The sequence below is a fragment of the Anguilla anguilla genome, chromosome 4 (genome assembly GCF_013347855.1).
Source record: "Anguilla anguilla isolate fAngAng1 chromosome 4, fAngAng1.pri, whole genome shotgun sequence".
NCBI classification, from domain to species: domain Eukaryota; kingdom Metazoa; phylum Chordata; class Actinopteri; order Anguilliformes; family Anguillidae; genus Anguilla; species Anguilla anguilla.
The window spans coordinates 55055478-55074421 of record NC_049204.1 but is presented as its reverse complement, the minus strand read 5'-3'; the positions used below and the strand labels follow the sequence as shown (position 1 = coordinate 55074421).

The 18944-nt window shown below is 41.8% G+C and overlaps 2 protein-coding genes across 10 annotated transcripts in view; both read left to right on the top strand.

The window, feature by feature from the left end:
- Nucleotides 1-1033: 1033 nt before the first annotated feature.
- On the top strand, nt 1034-7052 carry rtca (RNA 3'-terminal phosphate cyclase). The gene is made up of 11 exons (XM_035411965.1): nt 1034-1500; nt 1651-1751; nt 2514-2657; nt 3107-3230; nt 3517-3575; nt 3783-3924; nt 4355-4476; nt 5157-5215; nt 5840-5934; nt 6223-6327; nt 6604-7052. The coding sequence occupies exons 1-11, from the start codon at nt 1456-1458 to the stop codon at nt 6700-6702; spliced, it is 1095 nt and encodes a 364-aa protein (XP_035267856.1). The 5' UTR covers nt 1034-1455; the 3' UTR covers nt 6703-7052.
- Nucleotides 7053-10090: 3038 nt separating this feature from the next.
- Nucleotides 10091-18944, top strand: part of cdc14ab (cell division cycle 14Ab) — a 49342-nt gene continuing 40488 nt past the window's right edge. For 4 of the 9 annotated variants that reach the window (XM_035414018.1, XM_035414017.1, XM_035414015.1 and 1 more), the window contains exons 1-3: nt 12689-13330; nt 14495-14585; nt 15056-15131. In XM_035414018.1, coding sequence (XP_035269909.1) covers nt 13234-13330; nt 14495-14585; nt 15056-15131 — 264 coding nt within the window. In that variant the 5' untranslated portion in view covers nt 12689-13233. Of the gene's footprint in view, nt 11038-12688; nt 13331-14494; nt 14586-15055; nt 15132-18944 lie in introns of those variants that run through there. The other 5 variants (XM_035414019.1, XM_035414020.1, XM_035414016.1 and 2 more) reach the window with 4 other exon arrangements.

Sequence of the window (18944 nt, the reverse complement as noted above, 5' to 3'; positions counted from 1 at the left end):
GAGATCAATAATAATCCAACAGTAAATAAGCTTTGTAGAAACAAAAATGAGTGTTTTGGTAAAAACACATTAATGCTTGTCTGTTTGAAGCCATGACATCAGGTAAATACCAACAAATGTTAGTGGCAAGGATAAAATGCCACATTACTATATATATGAATGCCATTTAAATTGTTATATTTTGATTTGGCCAAAAAAGGGGGTGGTAATTTGAAAAGATCATACTAAACGTGACATGAATGTGAAAGCTTAGGCAAATGACAAGTTATGTCATGTCATACAGGCTACATAGATAATGTAAATCTCAATTCTATCTAAATACACTTGTATTGCCTGAACTGAAGTTCGCACAAATATAATTGGCTCTGAAAAGCTATGCTGTAATGGTACACACTAAGCACAAAACACATACACAACATTTTAAAGTTGTACAGTTATCTTTGAAATTTGAGAATTTTGTTGAATTGCAAAGATTTGGTTTTGGCCCAATAAACTCCAAAATTTGGGCATAGACTTTCTAGACCCTCTACAAAAAAGTATACACTGTAGGAAAACATTCGCTTTGTGTTATGGTAAATAAAACAATTAGGTTGTGTTAAGACCAGAGAACAAATATGATATCAGCACATAATCACAAAACCACAAAGTTCATTTTTCGCTGAAGGTGGTAGGCCATATATTCGTCCATAGGCTACTGTCAATTGTTAAAAAGTTTAAGTGAAAGCCCATAAGCATTTGGTTTAAAGGAAAAGGAGCATTATTCTGTAAACATTTTAGGCGCAAGATAATTTACTAAAATGAAACAATCCTTTTGGCAGTAGACTTCAAATAAGTCTAAATAAGTAATTAGCTAAGATATCCCTCTCACTGGCACTACCCTATGTAGCAGTCTGGCAGAACAGTTATATAGATTCATTGGCTGCTCCTTTATTGTCGGCACAGGGTCAGGCGTCTGGCGAGCTTTTCTGATGAATGAAAGTCCTTTCTTCTAACTTTCTCACACAATGCACTCAAACAGTGCTGTGCTGTTGCGCATGTCTGCGCATGTACAGACGCAGTCCACTGACCAACTGCTAGCGGCTATAAATTCATTTTACTCTGAACTGGGGAACTGACTGAAGTGTCCGAAATATTTATTAGGAACTTTCAACAGTAGTTGTGAAACGAGCGTATATTTTCAGCAAAGTAGAATTTGACATTACTTAAATTGAGCGCAGTGCCAGTGCGCAGTGACTGGTGCGAAGTTCGCGGTTGGCTCAGTATTGTTTGTTCTCAGTCGCCGGTCAATATCTCAGCTGCGATAGTAACGTTAGCTAGTTAGCGCTACACGGAGGTTGAGTTGAGTGGTCTACTTTAAATACTGACTTCATACTGTTTGTGAAAGAAGTATTCTACGATTTTTGTGACTGAACTCATTTCAGAATTAAACGAGCTACAATAATTTCCTTCTTAAAAATGGCTGCAACGTCGTTCGAAATTGACGGAAGTGTAATGGAGGGGGTGAGTAGCTAGCTAGCTAGCTAGCTATTTGTATAGCTTTAATTTCTTTTATGAGCTAGCTAAATAATTGTAGATTATCAGAATTATTAATTGCTAACTATAATCGTTATTGAAGTATTTCAGTTTTTGACTTTGTTTTCCTTTTTTAAGGGGGGTCAGATATTGAGAGTGTCTGCGGCACTGAGTTGCATCCATGGCGCCTCTGTAAGAATAAACAAAATCCGAGCAGGTAGAAGTACACCAGGATTAAGGTAATAAGAATATGTATTTCAAAATGTATTTTGTGTGTATACTCCTAAATTGATGTTCTCTAGCTAGCGCATACATAGATGCCGGTAGTTGAGACGGGGATGGTAGACTAGACGCTTGACCAGACTGTTTGAGTGAATGAGAAACAAAGCAAAGTTGATTTGCAGTTAGTTATTTTTGTATAGCGAGTCAGCTACTTCATAGTCCACTGCAAATCAACACCGACATTGTTGAACATTTTTAAACATTTTTTAAAGCTGTTTGGTATATTCTGTAACGTTTATACATGCAGAACTCAGTCTTTGTACATTTTCTGTGATCATGTGATCCTTTGTTAGTTAGCAAGCTAGCTAACGCAAGCACATGGCTAGTTGGTACCGTGTTCGTTAATCATTTTAGGTTTTTTAAAAAGTGCCCTAACAAAATTTTGTGTGTTAGTATTTTTCTGATCATCCGCAAGTGATTTAATTTGAGGACGCAATTACGATTGAATTGTTTGCAATCTGTCAAACGTTTTTTGTCAACAAGCATGTTTTCTGTTCATCAGACAAAAAATGTAAACAAAATCGAAACATCATCTCTGAATAATGTCTATTTTAGTATTATGTTGACCTGAACTTCACTGTTTACGGTTTATATCTTCAACGGCATCAATAATACATTTTAATGTGTGAACTTCACTATGTACATTTTGAGTTCAGAATGAGCTAGTGAGCCTTCACTTTCTTACTTTTTATAGCAAACTTCCCCTTTAATCCCTTCAGACCTCAGCATTTGTCAGGGTTGGAGCTGGTGCGGGACTTGACTGGGGGCAATCTGGAGGGGGCCATGGTTGGATCTACAGAAATCACACTGACCCCTGGCAAAATTAAGGGTGGGAATCACATTGCAGACACCCATACTGCAGGGTAAGGTGCAATCCAAGACTTCCAACTCTTGTGACTGCAGTGCTGACAAGGCTTTTGTATAATACCATATTAGCCTGAGCTGGCTTGTGCTGCAGTTCTTTTGCCTGGGGTTGTTTTTTCAAATGGCACGTTTGCCAGTGTGCATTCACAAAATCTAGACTGACCAGATTCAATATAAATATGTTTTGGGCCTGTGAATGTTGACCAGATCGGCATAAGGTTTAAGGCAGCGGTACTTTCATATACCTTGGACAGTTGAACCCAGTTAGTCCAAATTTAGTAGCATTTCTTATGGCAGTGTTTGATTATTACAAAACCAGCTGATGTGAAAAACCATGGATATTGTGGCCTGGCTTATGACAGGCTGGGACTCATCTGTGAAGCATGCGGTTGGAGCGTGTGTTTTAGGGTGCTGTGGTCCTGTATCTGAACCCATGTCTCTGTTCCAGGAGTGTGGGGCTGTTGCTGCAGGTCGCCCTGCCCTGTGCGCTGTTTGCTGCTGGGCCGTCTGAGCTGTGTCTGAAGGGGGGCACCAACGCGGAGATGGCTCCTCAGATCGACTACACCATAAAGGTATGGGGGTCGGAGCACGCTGGATTAGAGGCTGTGGAGGTTAGGATGATCAATATAGAGATCTGAAGATTCTGCAGAGTCTGCCAGAGTTTATTTTTTTTGTTTTTGTTTTTTCTTCTCGTCTTCTCGTTCTGCATGTTTATCTAATGGTGCATAACAGTCTTGTTCCCTTCAGCCTACAGTCACAGTTATGGCTTTCACACCAACTCGGCTTTCCTCTCTACAATACTGTAGCTAATGAGCGTTTGTTATTTGATTTGACTGATGGTAGAAAATTGTCTTTCAGGTTTTCAAGCCAATCATGGAGAAATTTGGGGTGCATTTTGACTGTGATCTGAAAATGAGGTAAGTGCAGAGGCTCTCTGTCATTTTAGTGAATGGGGTGCCTGCACAACATATGCTAGCTTTGTGAATCAATAAATACAAGAATTTGTCCTTCAGCTAGTTGGTGCATTTGAAATGGCCAACCGTTCTGTTTTTGTAGAACAGCATATGCTTTTGTATCTGATGTTCTTTGTTTGGCTGACATTGTTCTTTTGACCTCTTGAACAGAGGGTACTATCCCAAAGGTGGAGGTGAGGTGGTGGTCAAGGTCAATCCGGTGAAGGAGCTGAGTCCCATCAGCATGACGGAGAGGGGCACCATCACCAAGATCTACGGCAGGGCCTTCGTGGCTGGCGTTCTGCCCTTTAAGGTAGCCCAGCCCATCTGAGGAGTCGAGCGTGCCGCCAAGAACAAATCCCCACCTAATCCCTAATGAATAAACCAGCGCTTAATGAGTTCCTTTATATTTACACCTGAGAGATGCTGGCTTAGTTCTACGCACGGAAAATCTTTGGACATATACTTTTTGTTAAGTATTAGTTTTGTTTTTTTTTTCCCCCTATGATTAATCGTATGTGGATCAGTGGACAAACTCTGTCCTTGTGCCACTGTATCCATACTGACAAAATGTAGTATGAACATAAAACAAATGGGGATCTTGTAGGCCAAGCTTGTGCGTTCACAGGAAGACACTTAAGTAAATCAGCCGGCCAGCTGAAGCCATGTTTATTTTGATTGACTCTTATCGAAAGGGGCTGTCGGTGATGTTGCCATGGCTGTGGTCTCTCTGTCCCTTTAAGCTCGCCAAGGACATGTCAACGGCAGCCGTGCGCAGCATCAGGAAGGAGATCAAGGACTTGTACGTCAACATCCAGTCCCTGCAGGAGAAGGACAAGGCCTGCGGCAATGGGAACGGCATCATGTAAGCCTGCGTCACAGCCAGGGACTGTGCCTCTTTCTGCACCACCTCCTCTTTCTGCAGGTTTAACTGCAGTAGTCCATAAATGTGATTCAAAATCAAGAGTATGTGACTGGCTAAAGCTATACTGAAAGACTGAGTGAATTTGGTAAATTTAGTGCTTGAGTGACTTCTGTGGAGCAACGGTTTGTGCCAATGGCTCTGCATTGCTGCAGTACTATGGCAGGCAACGTCCTGTGTGTTACTCTACACTTTAAAACCTCAGCAGCCCTGGGTGAGTCACTGTGGCCTGTGGGTCCAGCCATCCGTAGTGGTCTCAGTTGACTCTCCTTGTTCTGGCAGATTGCTTCCAGCTTGATGTGCCAGTGTAGTGAGGGCATTAAAAACACAAGGAAGGGAACGAGATGAGCCTTAGAATGGAGCATAATCTCCTGTGTGCTGCCCACATAGTGGTTTTGATTTCTGTACACTTTCACTGAGCGTGGATTCCCTTGTAATGTTTTTTTGATGAAGTCTTTCTCTCTGCTGAAGAGGAAGTTGCTGTTATTTCTGTGCTATTTCTGTCCTGTGTGTGTGTGCTTGCACGTGCGTGTGTGTGTGTGGTCTTCCACCCTTCCCCTTTCCCCTTGATTGATTGCTTTGTAAATGATGGCACTAACATTGTTTTCCTCTCCTCTCTTAAGTATCATTGCAGAGTCTTCCACTGGCTGTATATTTGCTGGCTCCGCCTTGGGCAAGAAAGGTGAGTTTGTTGTGGTACGGGAGCCCCAGGTTGTTGTGGTCTTGGTTTGTGGCTCCCCTTCTGGGTGTAGTGTACAGGCCAGTCCTGTTGTTGGTAAGGATGCACTGCTGTTACTGCTGCGTCTCTGCATAATTACACAAGCCACCAGAGGGCACTGTATGACAGGAAAAGCAAAATACAGTTAACGCTTGGCTGTGTGTAATTCTCTTGGCTTGCATGTCTAACGAGGTGATGTAAGGTCTAATTTGGTGTAACGCTGTGACTGGGCAAGGCCTTTTATGTGGACTGTTATGCTGGTTTAAAGGGGGTTTTGTGGGTCCTCTTGTGTAGCAGTTTATAGTATGTTTAATGAAATGACACATTGTAAAGGATAATGTGGATGGTTGATTAATGTTTTAATTTGAAAATTAGTATAGATTCATGCTAAAGTGTAATTTTGTCCTGGTGAAGTTGAGAGTGCACAGTTCTGTTTATGAATGATTTGGATGTGAACCTGCTGTCCTGTGTAACACAAGGTCAGCGTAAATGGCTGGATTGTGTGTGTGTCTGTGTGTCTGTCTGTGTGTGTGTGTGTGTGTGTGTGTGTGTGGTCTGACCACTAAAGCTCTGTTGTGCCTTGCTCAGGTGTGTATGCTGATAAAGTGGGCATGGAGGCTGCAGAAATGCTGCTGAGGAACATCAGACACAACGGCTGTGTGGACGAGTTCCTACAGGACCAGGTGAGACGTGTGGAAGCACACAGACACTGACACACACGCACGCACCATACGAGCACATGCACACACACACAACACACATCATACACACACACACACATGCCATACAAGCACAGGCACACACACAAGCACACCATACAAGCGCACACACGCGCACAAACACACACTCAAGCACATGCATGCACACAAACATGCATACACACACACGCTCATACATGTGGATACACACACACACACACACACACACAGTTAAGCACCTGCTGAAGCTGCTTTTCTCCTTTCCTTTGGCAGCTCATCATGTTCATGGCGCTGGCACAGGGCACGTCCAGAATCCGCACCGGGCCAGTCACGCTGCACACACAGACCGCCATCCATGTGGCAGAACAGCTCACGAAGGTGGGTTCCTAAGAAACGGGCCGTGAGCTAGTTTATATCCTTTAGCATCGCGCGTCCCACATGCTGCTGCTGCAACTTCTGGATTCTGAACAACGTTTTGTGTCTCCTCCTGAGCCTTGATAGTAGTTGAAAGGTGCAATTGATGCTTGGAGTAATAGTGATCATTTGGATTGAGAGTGGGAAAATGTGCTCGCATAAGCATGTTAAATTGCTCAAGTGCCTAATATGCTCTGCTTTGCCATCGAATGCGCTTCATTCAACTTTCTGGTCCTACAGGCCAAGTTTGTAGTGACGAAGGCGGAGGATGAGCTTTCCACCAGCGACACCTACATCATAGAGTGCCAGGGAGCTGCCGTCCCCAACTCCAACTTCTAGTCCTTCCTCACCCTCACCCTAACCCCACCCATTGGCCTTGACCCCCCCCACTGTCACACAGAGCTGCCTGACTTCCTCTGGTGATAGGACTGTAGCAGAAACACTACCGTGATGTCACTGGTGTTGTAAAAATGAAGCTGTCCTGGTGTAAGCGATGATGGAAGAGAGAGAAGCGGAGGACACCCAGATGCATTAATTATTCCTGGCTTTCCCCCCCTCAATATTCTTTGAACAAATGCCTTGAAGACCAGTCATCCGAATTCCCAACCCCCCTACATTAATTACTACTACCCTCTTAGCTTGTGTTACTCAGGGTATTGCCTTATGCTGTAATAAAACTATTCTTTGAATTTTGCTTGGAAATGTTTGTTCAGTCACAGCACCTAACAATACAATGTTATATTCCAGAGCTTCTTTAATACCTACCGCTGCTTATCCATCTCTAAAAGTAGTCATTAGAGAGCCGGGGCCAACTCTGTGTTCATTTCTCACAGGTCAGGTGTCAACAAAGCTGCCTCGATGCATATGTCTGCATGTTTATGGTATATTGAAGTAAATGGGAATTTGTTATTTTTTAACAATATAAGGTTCTGTAGAACGACTTCTATTTTTCTGCAAAGAAGACATTAAGAAAAAATGCTTTTGTACTTAAATGATTTAAAATAGGGGAAATTACATTTATTTACTTAAAACCATTAGTACCTATCAAGTTCCATGCACAAACTGTACAGAAAAAACTTGGTAGCTAAAGGAGCAGGCCTGTCTACACACTAAATCTTTCACTCAGGTATTTGGCATTGAAAATGTTTCCTAGATTACTTGGTGGAAAAAGTGAAGCTAAAACAATTTTTAAAAATCCATTTATGGGTTTAAAAAAATGTGTTTTTTAAATGTTCATCTCGCTAGTGTACCGTTAACTCTTTCCAGATCATCAGTTTTGTGTGTAAAGTACAGAGGTCGGTTGCAGTACTGAGTGAATCTCTGCATTAATTGCTCAGTGAACTATTGTAGGCTCTAGATCTCACTGTTGTGTCCCTGGCCCTGTCAGTTGGACCTGTTCACCAGGTAGATTAGAGCAATCAGAATTGTGTTCTTAATGTGCCAATTAAAGTTCTTTGCAAGCGAGACTCAAGGCTCTAGTAGGGCTTAGCTCTTAACTCCTGGCATTAACTGGTTTCCTTTTTTGCCAGTTTCCCTGGAGTGGCACAATTTTTATTATTTTTTTTCTGTATAAGAACCAGGTGATCGCACTTTGAAAACGTGCAGTTTCTTCTGGGAGTGGTAAGAGTGAGGAGCGGGCCGTGGAGGAGAAGCAACAATGGACTTAGGAAGACTCTCCAGCGTGATGTGGCTGATTCCTCCTCCCCTATTGTCCTCCGGCTTCAGCAGATGCCGGGAACAAAAAGAAGAGCTGGGCCTGCCTCAGTGGCCATGAATGCATATGGAGGAAGAGCACTGGGGCCTGCTTGGCGGGGGTGGGGGATGCAGTATTGAGGGGAAGGGGCAGATTGATATTGTTCAAGGGCCAATGAGTAATCTCTGCTGGGAAGTGGGTGTTGCCACCCTGTTCCTTTCAATATCCTGTCATTCAGAGCAGTCTGTCATGCACATCTGTTGCAGCTCAAGTGCAAAGAGGATTCCATAAAAAAAACATGTTTGAACAATGGTCATAAAAACAACACAATTGCAATTACAGAAAATCAACTTGGAAACAAAACTAAGTTTTTAACCTTCTATATAGAGGAAGAGAGTATTAGAAAAAAGTGCAAATTATGAAGCAATTGTATGGTGGTTCCTTTTTGAGGAAGCGCAAAATATTTTCCTTTTTATATCTGTTGCATGGAAATGGTACTATAGGATTAGGGTCTTAATTCCTTTGTGTCCATCATTTCTGAAACACATGGCCTCTGCTCAAAGTGCCCATGTAATTCCTCTGATTTATAAAAACCAGAACAGCAGCAGTGCAGGAAAAATGCAGTCTTGCTTTTGAAGAGGCTAGACACCTGGCTGTGTTTTTTGAGGGAGAGGATGTTATGCAATATGCAGAGCTGTGTCAGTTATGTCCTCATCGCTCCCTCTTCTGTTATCCCTACTCATCCACAGCAGGTGGCCTCAGAGTTCACAGCCCCCCCCACCCACCCACCCACACACACACACACACACACACACACACAATCAACAATCCTGATCTGTTTGGGAGGTCAGAGGAGACTGTATTGGGCTTTAATTAATTTTTTTTTCAAAAACAGGCCTTTACAAAACAACCAGTTCCTCTTCACTGGTTAGCTTTTTGCCAAGTAAAATGTAGAGTGATGCCTAGGTATTGTGTAAATGACTGATTACTTGCCTTAAAAATGAAACTGCTACATGGACACAAGTGAGTCTACAAACATAATATTGGACAGCAAACACTATGAAAATAAGGAAAAGTGTTGATTTATGATTGACATGACTCCTGACTCCTGATTTTTCTCTCTGCAGCTGTTTTCCCTCCCACAGAATATATTATTTATGGTTTAATTCTTATTCTGAATGATGCACAATCATTCAACAAATGCTTATTTTGGATGATGCACAATTATTCAACAAATTCTTTATATCTGAACTTCTGAAGTATGAAATAAAATGTGCAATGGTGTCTTTATGAGAAAATGTCAGTAGTAAATGAGTAACTTAAAATTTGAGAATATTTGTGAGATACTGTGGCAGTCTGTAGGGTGGCTGATTCTCAAACCATATAGAAATATCTCCCATGCGACCATTAAACTCACTATACTGTCATCCCATCTGTCTGTAATACCCTCTGCTTTCCTCCTGCCTGAATGAAGTGGAAAAAACATACGGGCAGACAGTTTGCTCTCCTTAAAAATAGAACATAGTTCTAGCAGAGCTAGGTGTAAATAAGACTTAAATTAAAATATACTGCCACATGTTACACTGTGTCGTCATGGTGTTATTACCTGTCTGACCTGGGAAAGCCACTAAAGGCAGAATATATAAAAAAAAGTATTAATGAGTTTCCCCCAAGAATTATCTCACAATTCCTTCATACACAGACTGTTCAAGTCCAGGCTCTCAAAAGTGGTCACTGCGGCAGAGGGACTAAGTACACCAGAGAACGAGCCTGTGTATAAATACTGGCGTGCAGTATGCGTAGTGCACTAAGAATAAACTGTCTTTCATTTGGTCCTTCATCACCTTACTCAACCCTTCCTGTGTGCTGCGCTGCCAAAAGTTGTGTAAGTAGCTTTTGTCAACAAACAGCTGAAGTCCAAAGATTCGCTTCCTGTGGGCTGTACGGTGTGACCAGCACACTGACAGATAGAGACACAGGCTCACCTCTATTCACTGCCACTCTTCAGAACACAATGCACAATGGAAGCCGTGCACATTGTATCAACTTTTATCAGTGCTACATAGCTAATAGGAAACCAAACCATTAGGAAACTTATTTCTTTTCTGCTTAGTTTTAGCTTTATTTTTTATACTTTCTAATGTTGTATGCTGTTCCTTACAATGTTATCAAAGGAGACAAACAGCATTGGCTGCAGTAATGTTTCTACAGCATTGTGTATGGCTGTGTACTTCAGCAAAACAAACACTTGGGAGAGATCCCCTCGTTTGTTATAGCTCTTAGTGAATACGTAAATCTGCTCTTGACAGGAAACCCCATGGATTTGCAGGGTTAGGTTGTATCCTTGCTTTTCCATGATGTCACTATCTCAGAGTATCAGATAATCTCAGAGGGAGAAGCCCACTGTACTTCTCAGTGAAAATGTAGTATACAAGAGACTATATCCACAGCAACAAAGAGAGATGTAAAATGACACAACTGGTAACAAGTGGGTGAAAACTGTGTCGTTTCTCCGATTGAGATCCATTTCCATAAAAAGGAAACAACCTTGGCGGGCTGATAAATCGGAGTGGTAACTCAAGGAAGCCTGAAATTCGCACCTGATCTGGGGAGTAACCGAACACCCCTAGGAGGACCAGTGCTTTTTCAGTAACCTGAGTCCGTCACCTGAGCCAATCTTCCCCTGCTCTGTGTTCCCCTGTCAGGAGACGCCTCTGAATCCCTTCCAAAGGTACGTCCAGTCCTCGGCTCGGCAGGTGCTTTCGCTCTGTTTTGCGCAGTGTACCCAGCACGGCTGGAAGTGGAACCTTTCAGCCTTCAAACGGAGCACCCCTCTGAAGTCCTGGGTCTTCCAAACCGCCCCTCCCTGCTGCACCCCCATGAAGGCATGTCAGACATCCCACCCTGGAAGGACCAGGAGCACAGTGAATGGAGCTATCCACCCACAAACATCCAGAGAGTCTGGATCTCCCTCATAGCAGGTAAGACTGAATCATCAGTCGTCTTTTTAAAAAAGGGTTGAGAGTAGATGAAAGCAGATGTACCGTGATCTCATTTTCAATTCATGGACGCTGGTTAAATGGCAAATGTCCTATCCAGTTGCATCATGTCTTTCTTTTATTCTCTGTTATCGAACAAAGGCCTTGTGTTTAAAGTGTCTGTCTTGACCGTGAAAGGCTAGGGATGCAGCCATCCCAGAGGATCCATTATGAAGGCTTCAATAGCATTTGCCTCTCTGCATGGCACTGAAAATTAAAGAAAACTGACTGGGAAGTGATTATAGAACTGCAATAAACATGTAAACTACTCAGCAGGTCAATGTGAACATCAACCTCTATACACCACAGAAATCTAATTAAGCTCCAATAATATGAGGCACCTGGCTTGGACAAAGTTCCTTTCTGTTAGCAAAGAAAAAAGGAGTTGGCTAAGACAATCACGAAGGCCTTTTCTGTGATGCAATGAAAAATAACAAGCCGGTACTGATGTTACAAGGCTAACTGAAAAAGGGTGAAACGTTTAGTTGATGGTGGTGACTCTGATCATGTGGCTTTAAATGATTCACATACATGAAACTACCACAAACTACCAACCAGAGATCAATGATGTCAGATTTACCAGTGTCTCTGAAATGATTCAGCCCAGAGCAGTGACCACAGCTACCCAATACAGCACCTCTCCCACTGAGACCTTTTTGTCTTTTATTGCTTGACCTCCATACACCTTCCGTATTTATATGGCCAGAAAATACAAGCAAGCCCACAATAAATGCCACAAAAAGGGTAGGAGGGCAGACAGACCCCCGGTGCAGCTGTCTCACTGTTACTTCTTAAGAGTGTGTAATGTAAATAAATAAATAAATAAATATTCCACCCTGGCCTGACATAGGATCCTGGAGTCACAATTTATATTCCTGGCTTAACTTTTTGTGCATGAGTTGTAGATTATATGTGCGTATATCTGTTGGTCTGCTAATGGACAGCAGAGGTAACTAACTACTTTTACCCATCCATTGTGTTTGGTCAATTGAAGCTCTAGTTTAGAGTACTGTCCATAGAGTACTGAGGTAAGTTATAATGCTTTACTCTTACATCAACTTTCTTACACTGTTTGTTAACCTGGAGTGAATACAGTATGTTCCAAAAAATAATAATAATAATAATAATTAATAATAAAATAATGATTTCAATACATAGCCCAAGCAATTGATCTACTTTAGAAGATGGGATTAATTGTTAATAACAGTGTTTTGCTGGTCAGCAAAATAACCACGGGATATTAGTGAACTGTAATATGTTCCCATGTGTAATGATTAGGTTATCATATTGGTTAATTATATTCACAATATTTTCTTTACAGTATCTTAAATGAACAAATTGTGTCATTTAAATGAGCAAACAGTCGATGTCAACACCAGTCGATGAACAAACAATCGATACTAAAAACATCAACACCAAAGCTTTTGATAAGCTTTGAATTCTGAATCGAAATAGCCTACAATATAATTTCCATCCAATGTTTACTTCACCAGCAGCGTCTCTTTTGCTGATTGGCCGAGGGAGACCAGACCTTAGCAACGTGCAGTTGTGTGGTGATTGGGCGCTTGGTTACCATGTGATGTCCCTTTAAGATGTTCCTTGGAGGCTAGTGTGTGTCTGCAGCCATGGAGGGGAACAGATTTTCGCCTAGTACTGGGATCGGAAAGAAGTGAGGGAATAAGACCAGTCTCGCATTTTAACCTCTCGCAAACAGAGATAGATTACCACACCCGCCTACGCGATCGCTGATCGATAGAGGGAAAGGGGAATTCCATTTAAGACTGTTCTTCACTTTTTCTCAGGACATGGAAGTTGTTTCGGAATTCTCAAATGACGTCTCATTGATTCTTTTACCAAGCAGCGGAGCTCATAAAATAGCATAGCTGGCTGGACTGCGTAGGACTAGCTACTAGCTAGCCAGCTAGTCAGCTAGCCATCATTCTGTTAGTATCGACATACGATTTCTGAAGAAGGATAATTGGCTGGTGCTAGCGACTTTCTGGAAGTTCTGTCTGATCGAGAAGAAAGTATTTTGGACACTTAGTACGACTCCGCACACCGAGTGTTTTTCTAGGCTGTTGGCTGTATTTAATCTTTTTTTTTTTTTTTTTTAAATTGTGCAACTTGTGATTTTTGTCCATGACTCTAGACAGCCTTAAACATTCAGCGATCCTTTCTACTTTATTTAAAATGGCAGACGACAATGAACTAATAGGAGCATCCGAGTTTATTAAAGGTAAGAAAGAAGGAATCATCTGCAAGTTTAACGCTGATATTACATGCAGTAGTTAGTAGCCTAGACTGACTGGAGACTATCCATCCTGAATCAAATAGCTCTACTCCTGTGGTCGTCGTCCGACATCGGGCATTGTTTCCGTTGTTAGGAGGCGCAGTTCAGAAACTAACTCCGGATTGACACTTTTGTTGTGATTAGCTAGCTTTCATATGAGCTAACAATCTAACTGTCTTCAATTAATAAAAACGTGACCAGAATTGCATTGTTTGTGTTTAAATAATTGATGCTGCAACTGACTGGATGCATCTCATGTTAGCTAGCGAGACAAGCAAACGAATGTTGTTAAAAGAAATGTTAGCAATTACTGCGTAACATTGCTAGCTTTGTTTGCTGTATTTGTAATTATTTATGGATACATTGTAATACATTCCTATTTTAAGGTGTCACCAAATAGACAATTTCATACCAAGCCAGTGCATTAACGTAGACTAGCTACGCTACTTACTGATAACTTGTCCGATAGCTTGGGTTTGTGCTTTGTAATCGCAAGTAAGTAACGTTACTTAGCTTAGACTATCTATTTAGACTTTTTGTACCTTCAGTTCTGTATTTCCATTCTGATACTAGGTAGCCAGTTGACTAGGCTGATGTTACAATGTAACTTACACCACGTGAATTCACATAACGGTTACGTTAATTCTTATTTGTAGATAGTCATCTGGAAATAAAATGCAATGTTCAGCTTTGGTAAACTAGACTATCTACAAATGCAAACATTTTATTAACGTTGCTTTTTGTGAGCCAACGTCAGATAATTACCCCGTTGCATTTGAATGTTAATATACTGACATTAACATTCAAATTGTATGTGCCTTAGCTACCTTGTCCCTTTTCGGAATGAAGCATTGGCTAGCTAGCGGACGAGAGGTGGCTGGCTCGATTTCATTAATTTTTCAATAGCTAAGTGTTGTTTAGTAGCTACTGCTGAGTTAAGTTTACATAGCGTTGCATTTGTTGTACTTTTTACATTCAGGTAAACCGACTAAATCCATTTTCATAGTGTGGGAGTTGGTGTATCTACATAAGATGAATTAACGTTGATATGCGACACATGTAGGATACTTTCCTTGCTAATTACTTTTTGTCTTCCCCTCTGTTTCTTAGACCGACTGTATTTTGCAACCTTAAGAAGCAAACCAAAAAGCACTGCAAACACGCACTATTTCTGCACGGATGACGAATTTGTGTATGAGAAGTAAGTTTTGTTCGTTTCCCTAGCACCTCCCTTCCCTCCCCACCACACGACGCATTTGTTAATGCTCGACTGGACAGCGGCAACAAGTAGCACAGCTGAACTCCTGCATTCAAAGGAGTTATGCAACAATTTTAATTAATATTTTCAACTCCTTTTAATAAAGGCATTGTTCTCCTCATTTAGTGCTTTTACATAATGCAATTGGAACCCTATTCGATGTCCTCTGATAGGCTTGTAGGCTTTTTAATCATAATTGCGATTGAATCCTAAAAAAAAAAAAACTTTGGCGTAATGAGGTTAAATGATGTTTGTTTAACAAAATCTCTGACATTTATGAAATCCTTAGTTTTTTCTCATTTTCGTGATAACTGTTAGTGTTAAAAGGTGTTATTTATATACATGACTGTTGTAGCCTACTATTTCTGTGTTATTTGGGGACACTTTTAGCCAAGATTTCCTTTTCTTTTTAGTTTTTACGCCGATTTCGGCCCCCTAAACCTGGCGATGCTGTACAGATACTGCTGTAAACTCAACAAAAAGCTGAAGGTAAGTGACAAACCTGTTCCATTACAAAACTTGCCTCCCTTTGTCGGAATGTATACTATGCACCAACAACAATCGGAAAACACTTGTGGAATTTGGTTTGACACTTCCTCATTCACAGTCGCAAAGATTGTGGGATTGAGTTTTCTCAATTTACACACTTCCTTGAAAACGAAGAAGTCATAAACAGCATTGTAGCTTGTAGTGCTGCTCATATATTATCTGATTTATTAGTGTAGGATGCAACCGTTTGTGTGCAGTGTGCATATCAGTAAGATACGGAGTAGGCTATTACATTCCTGTCTGCTTTCCAAAGTAATGCCATTTTTTAAAGAAATTATTATTATTATTATTATTTTGCCACAAGCAACAAATTTTCTCTAAATCATTCTTGAATAAACGTTTTATTTTTTACAACATGTGACCCCATAGTACAAGTTGAAGCTTGAAATTAAATAGTTAAAATAAAATTTTAGTTGGGCTTAGTCTGGTTCAAAATCCTGCATCAAATGGACATTTACAAGTAAATCAATTCATTTCCAAAAGGTTTTTCACTCATTGAAAAATGAGTGTCACTGAGTGTCAAATCCAAGTCGACAGAATTATCAGAACTATCAGTAAATTTTATTATCAACCAATCTGTTGAAACAATGGGGTAAAAACAGAATGGTTTAGCATTTTACTGTTTATGCAGTCCTGTCAAATAGTGGATTTCAATGAAAGGATAAAAGTCTACGTAAGAATTTTGGCAGCATGGCTTTTAGGAGGTCTATGCCAGCGTACTGTAATCTCCTTTCTCTTTTTAGCCTCTGACTCACCTGTGCCTAAGCTTCATAAGCATAGAGGGGGCCATCTGAGATGCCAGTGCACACATCATTACCTTAGTGCCCATTGCTCGGAAGTTTGGGTTATTGGCAGACATTCTGCATTGTGTCTAGCTGTACCGCAAGAGCGCAATGTACAGTGGAGAATGTCCTGTTGCCCAATTGCAGTCGCTTTAGTTGTATGCTGTTTAGGTATGAAGGAGGTATAGGAGTGACAGAGAAATAATGAGGAGACATTCATTTACTGGGTGGCAGAGGGGTGGGGGAGGGAGATTTGTCTCTTCCAGGTGCCTTCTTTCTGTGGAGTCTTTGCAGTGTGAGTGCACTGCTGCCTGTCTGGTGGATTAAGGAACAGATGGTTGAGACATCAATGGGACAGAGAGCAGTCACAGGCACTCGTGTGTGGGTGGGATGCAAAGATTACAGCAATACTTCGGCTCAGGTCGAAATTCACGGTCAGCAGTTGGAGGGAAATAAGTAGCCATTAAACTGTCAGCTAGCGTACGTGTCATTCTTGAAGCAGCTAACTCCTAAATGCTTTGAAACGTAATCTCAGGTCATGAGATGGCAAGTATGACACAGAGGGGAAGGCTGAGTCCTCCTCACCTTTCCACCAACTTGTGAATACAGACCATTAGCCTGTCCGTGTAGCAAGTCTATTCTGTTTAATGCAGTGTACCTTGGACATTAGTCATGACCTACCTTAAGGAAATGTAGTTTGTGGATGACTGTGCTTCCTTGCCTAAAAATGTCAGGAGTTTGGTAAGAAGAAAGAAAGAGAGAGAGGGGGATTGGTCGGTGCTGGAGGATTATGAAAGATTGTAGCTGGAAGAGCTTAGATCAGTGTCCTAGCATAAATGGGGACATGGCAGCTGTGATGGGTGAGGATCAGAGAACACTGAGACCGAAGGTGGCTTTAAGGAGCACCATAAAATGGGGGGGGGGGGGAACAGTGTGGAACAGCTTCATCCCAAAGGTCTTTTGTCCTGATGGAATGACAGGATTGGCTCTGCAAGACACAGCAACATACTTGAGTGAACTCTGCCTGTCACTCAAACAACCGATTTTTGTAGCTGGCTAGCCTGGTCCTTGTGTCCCCCTCACTGTGCTGGATTTTGCCCGTATCAGCTATTCTCCCTCAGGTAATTGGGCATTTAATGAAGCCCGGCTTATAATTAGATTGAACTTCACATTTACCAGCACTCCCAAAAATAAGCTACTGGATCCTCACAGGTGAAACTGAAGAAGAGGAATGTCTGTACGTTCGTACAGCAGCTGAAAATAGTCAGGCCTATACTATCATGTAGCATCACATGACATTATGACTGGCATTCTTTCTGCATTGTGTTGTAAGCTGAAAGGTGAGGTCTAATGATTGCTTTGATTCTTTGATTTTTTTTTTCTGAGATAGCATTCTAAAAATTCTGAATTCCTGCTTTGGGCATGCAGATTTTGGTTAAATGTGTAGAAAATGTGTCTCCTGAATGCACATTAGAAATGGTAAAGTTTATTCCACTTTCAATTTTCAATTACCCTAGTTAAACAAGAGGTCAGTTAGAAAAAAAAACCCTGTAATACCCAGAAGTGCTCGTGGACGAGGGCTCAAAGTGATAAAATTAGGACTTGCTGAGACTTTCCATTTCCCTTCTGTGAGCATCCACAGAAAAAGGCGAAAGCGTTCATTAATAAAGGTCTTGTTCTGTGTTGTGTTTTGTCCTGTGTCATTTCGAAGCGGACGAGGTGTAGTTCTGTGATGTGTTCATGTTTACGATTGTTGAAGGTAAAGACACCGAGACAGCATGACGTTTCATCGCCGTCGCCTCACCCCACCCACCTCCCGCCCGCCCGCCCCTTCCTTCACGTCCCCGTTGTTTACTGTGCGTTGCCATGGCGCCGGCATTCCTTTAAAGCTCACTGCTTGGGGGGTTTGCATGCGAGGCTTTATTTTGTACAAAGACAAGGAGGCAGGAGGAGCACCAGATGCACCCGCTAATGACAGACTACGGCGCGATTGAACGAGCTTTAGTCTGACGCGATGGCGGACGATTGTTTTATCGATTCATTTCGTGAAACCTAAGTCCGCCGTCCTTCCTCGCCAAGCGAAGCTCGTGCAAACCCAAGCTGGTGCTTTTCAGGCTTGGACTAAAGCACACAGCGTAACCATGCACTGCTGCCATTTGTTTTTTTTGTTTGACCAAACGCTCTCCTGTTTTTTGCGGCCCCTCCCTTACCCACCTTTACTCCGCGTGCATGCGTACGCTACGGCCCCACCGAGGTCCAAGATAACCCCCCCTGTTTGACCCCTTCTTAATTTCAAATTCATCCCTGAGTGTTGGAAGGAGCTCGCACTGCACTCCTATTCTCCCGGTGCTGTAGAAATTAAGCCGCATGTCCTGATTTAAATGGGATTTCCCCATAAACCATTGGAAAAAAAATACACCAAACTCCCCCTTATTTGAGCGCAAAGTTATTTGTATTGTGTTATGTCCTGGCCAAGAATGAAAACATTTGAAGAGAAATAAGGACATTTTTTCAAAAGAATATTCCCAGTCCCCACAAAAATCCAAGAAAATCCTTCGAATGCAACATGCTAACATGGATATTTGTGTGTGTGTTTTTTTTTTTTTAGAGATTTACCTGTTTTCATTTACATGTGTACCTCCAGTTTCAGTAATGCTCCCTCTAACAAGTCAATTCCAGGCTTATTTAGTCACAGCTGATTGCAGTCTCTGTCACATGACCTGTGTATGTCTTCAGCAGAGCTGAGAGTGTATCAGGTGTGAGTCATTGACTGCAATGCTCGAGCGAAAGCTCTTCTTTCTCCTCACACCCCAAATCAATGTCTAGCAGTTACCTATGGAGGCTTTCTACCCTTCCAACAGCTTTTGTTTACATGGGGAAGACGTGCTGGCCTCCTTGTTTTATTTTCCACACAGCTCTGGGTTCTCTGTCCTGGGTCATTTTAAGAGCCAAATTAAAACCTAAAAAGCAA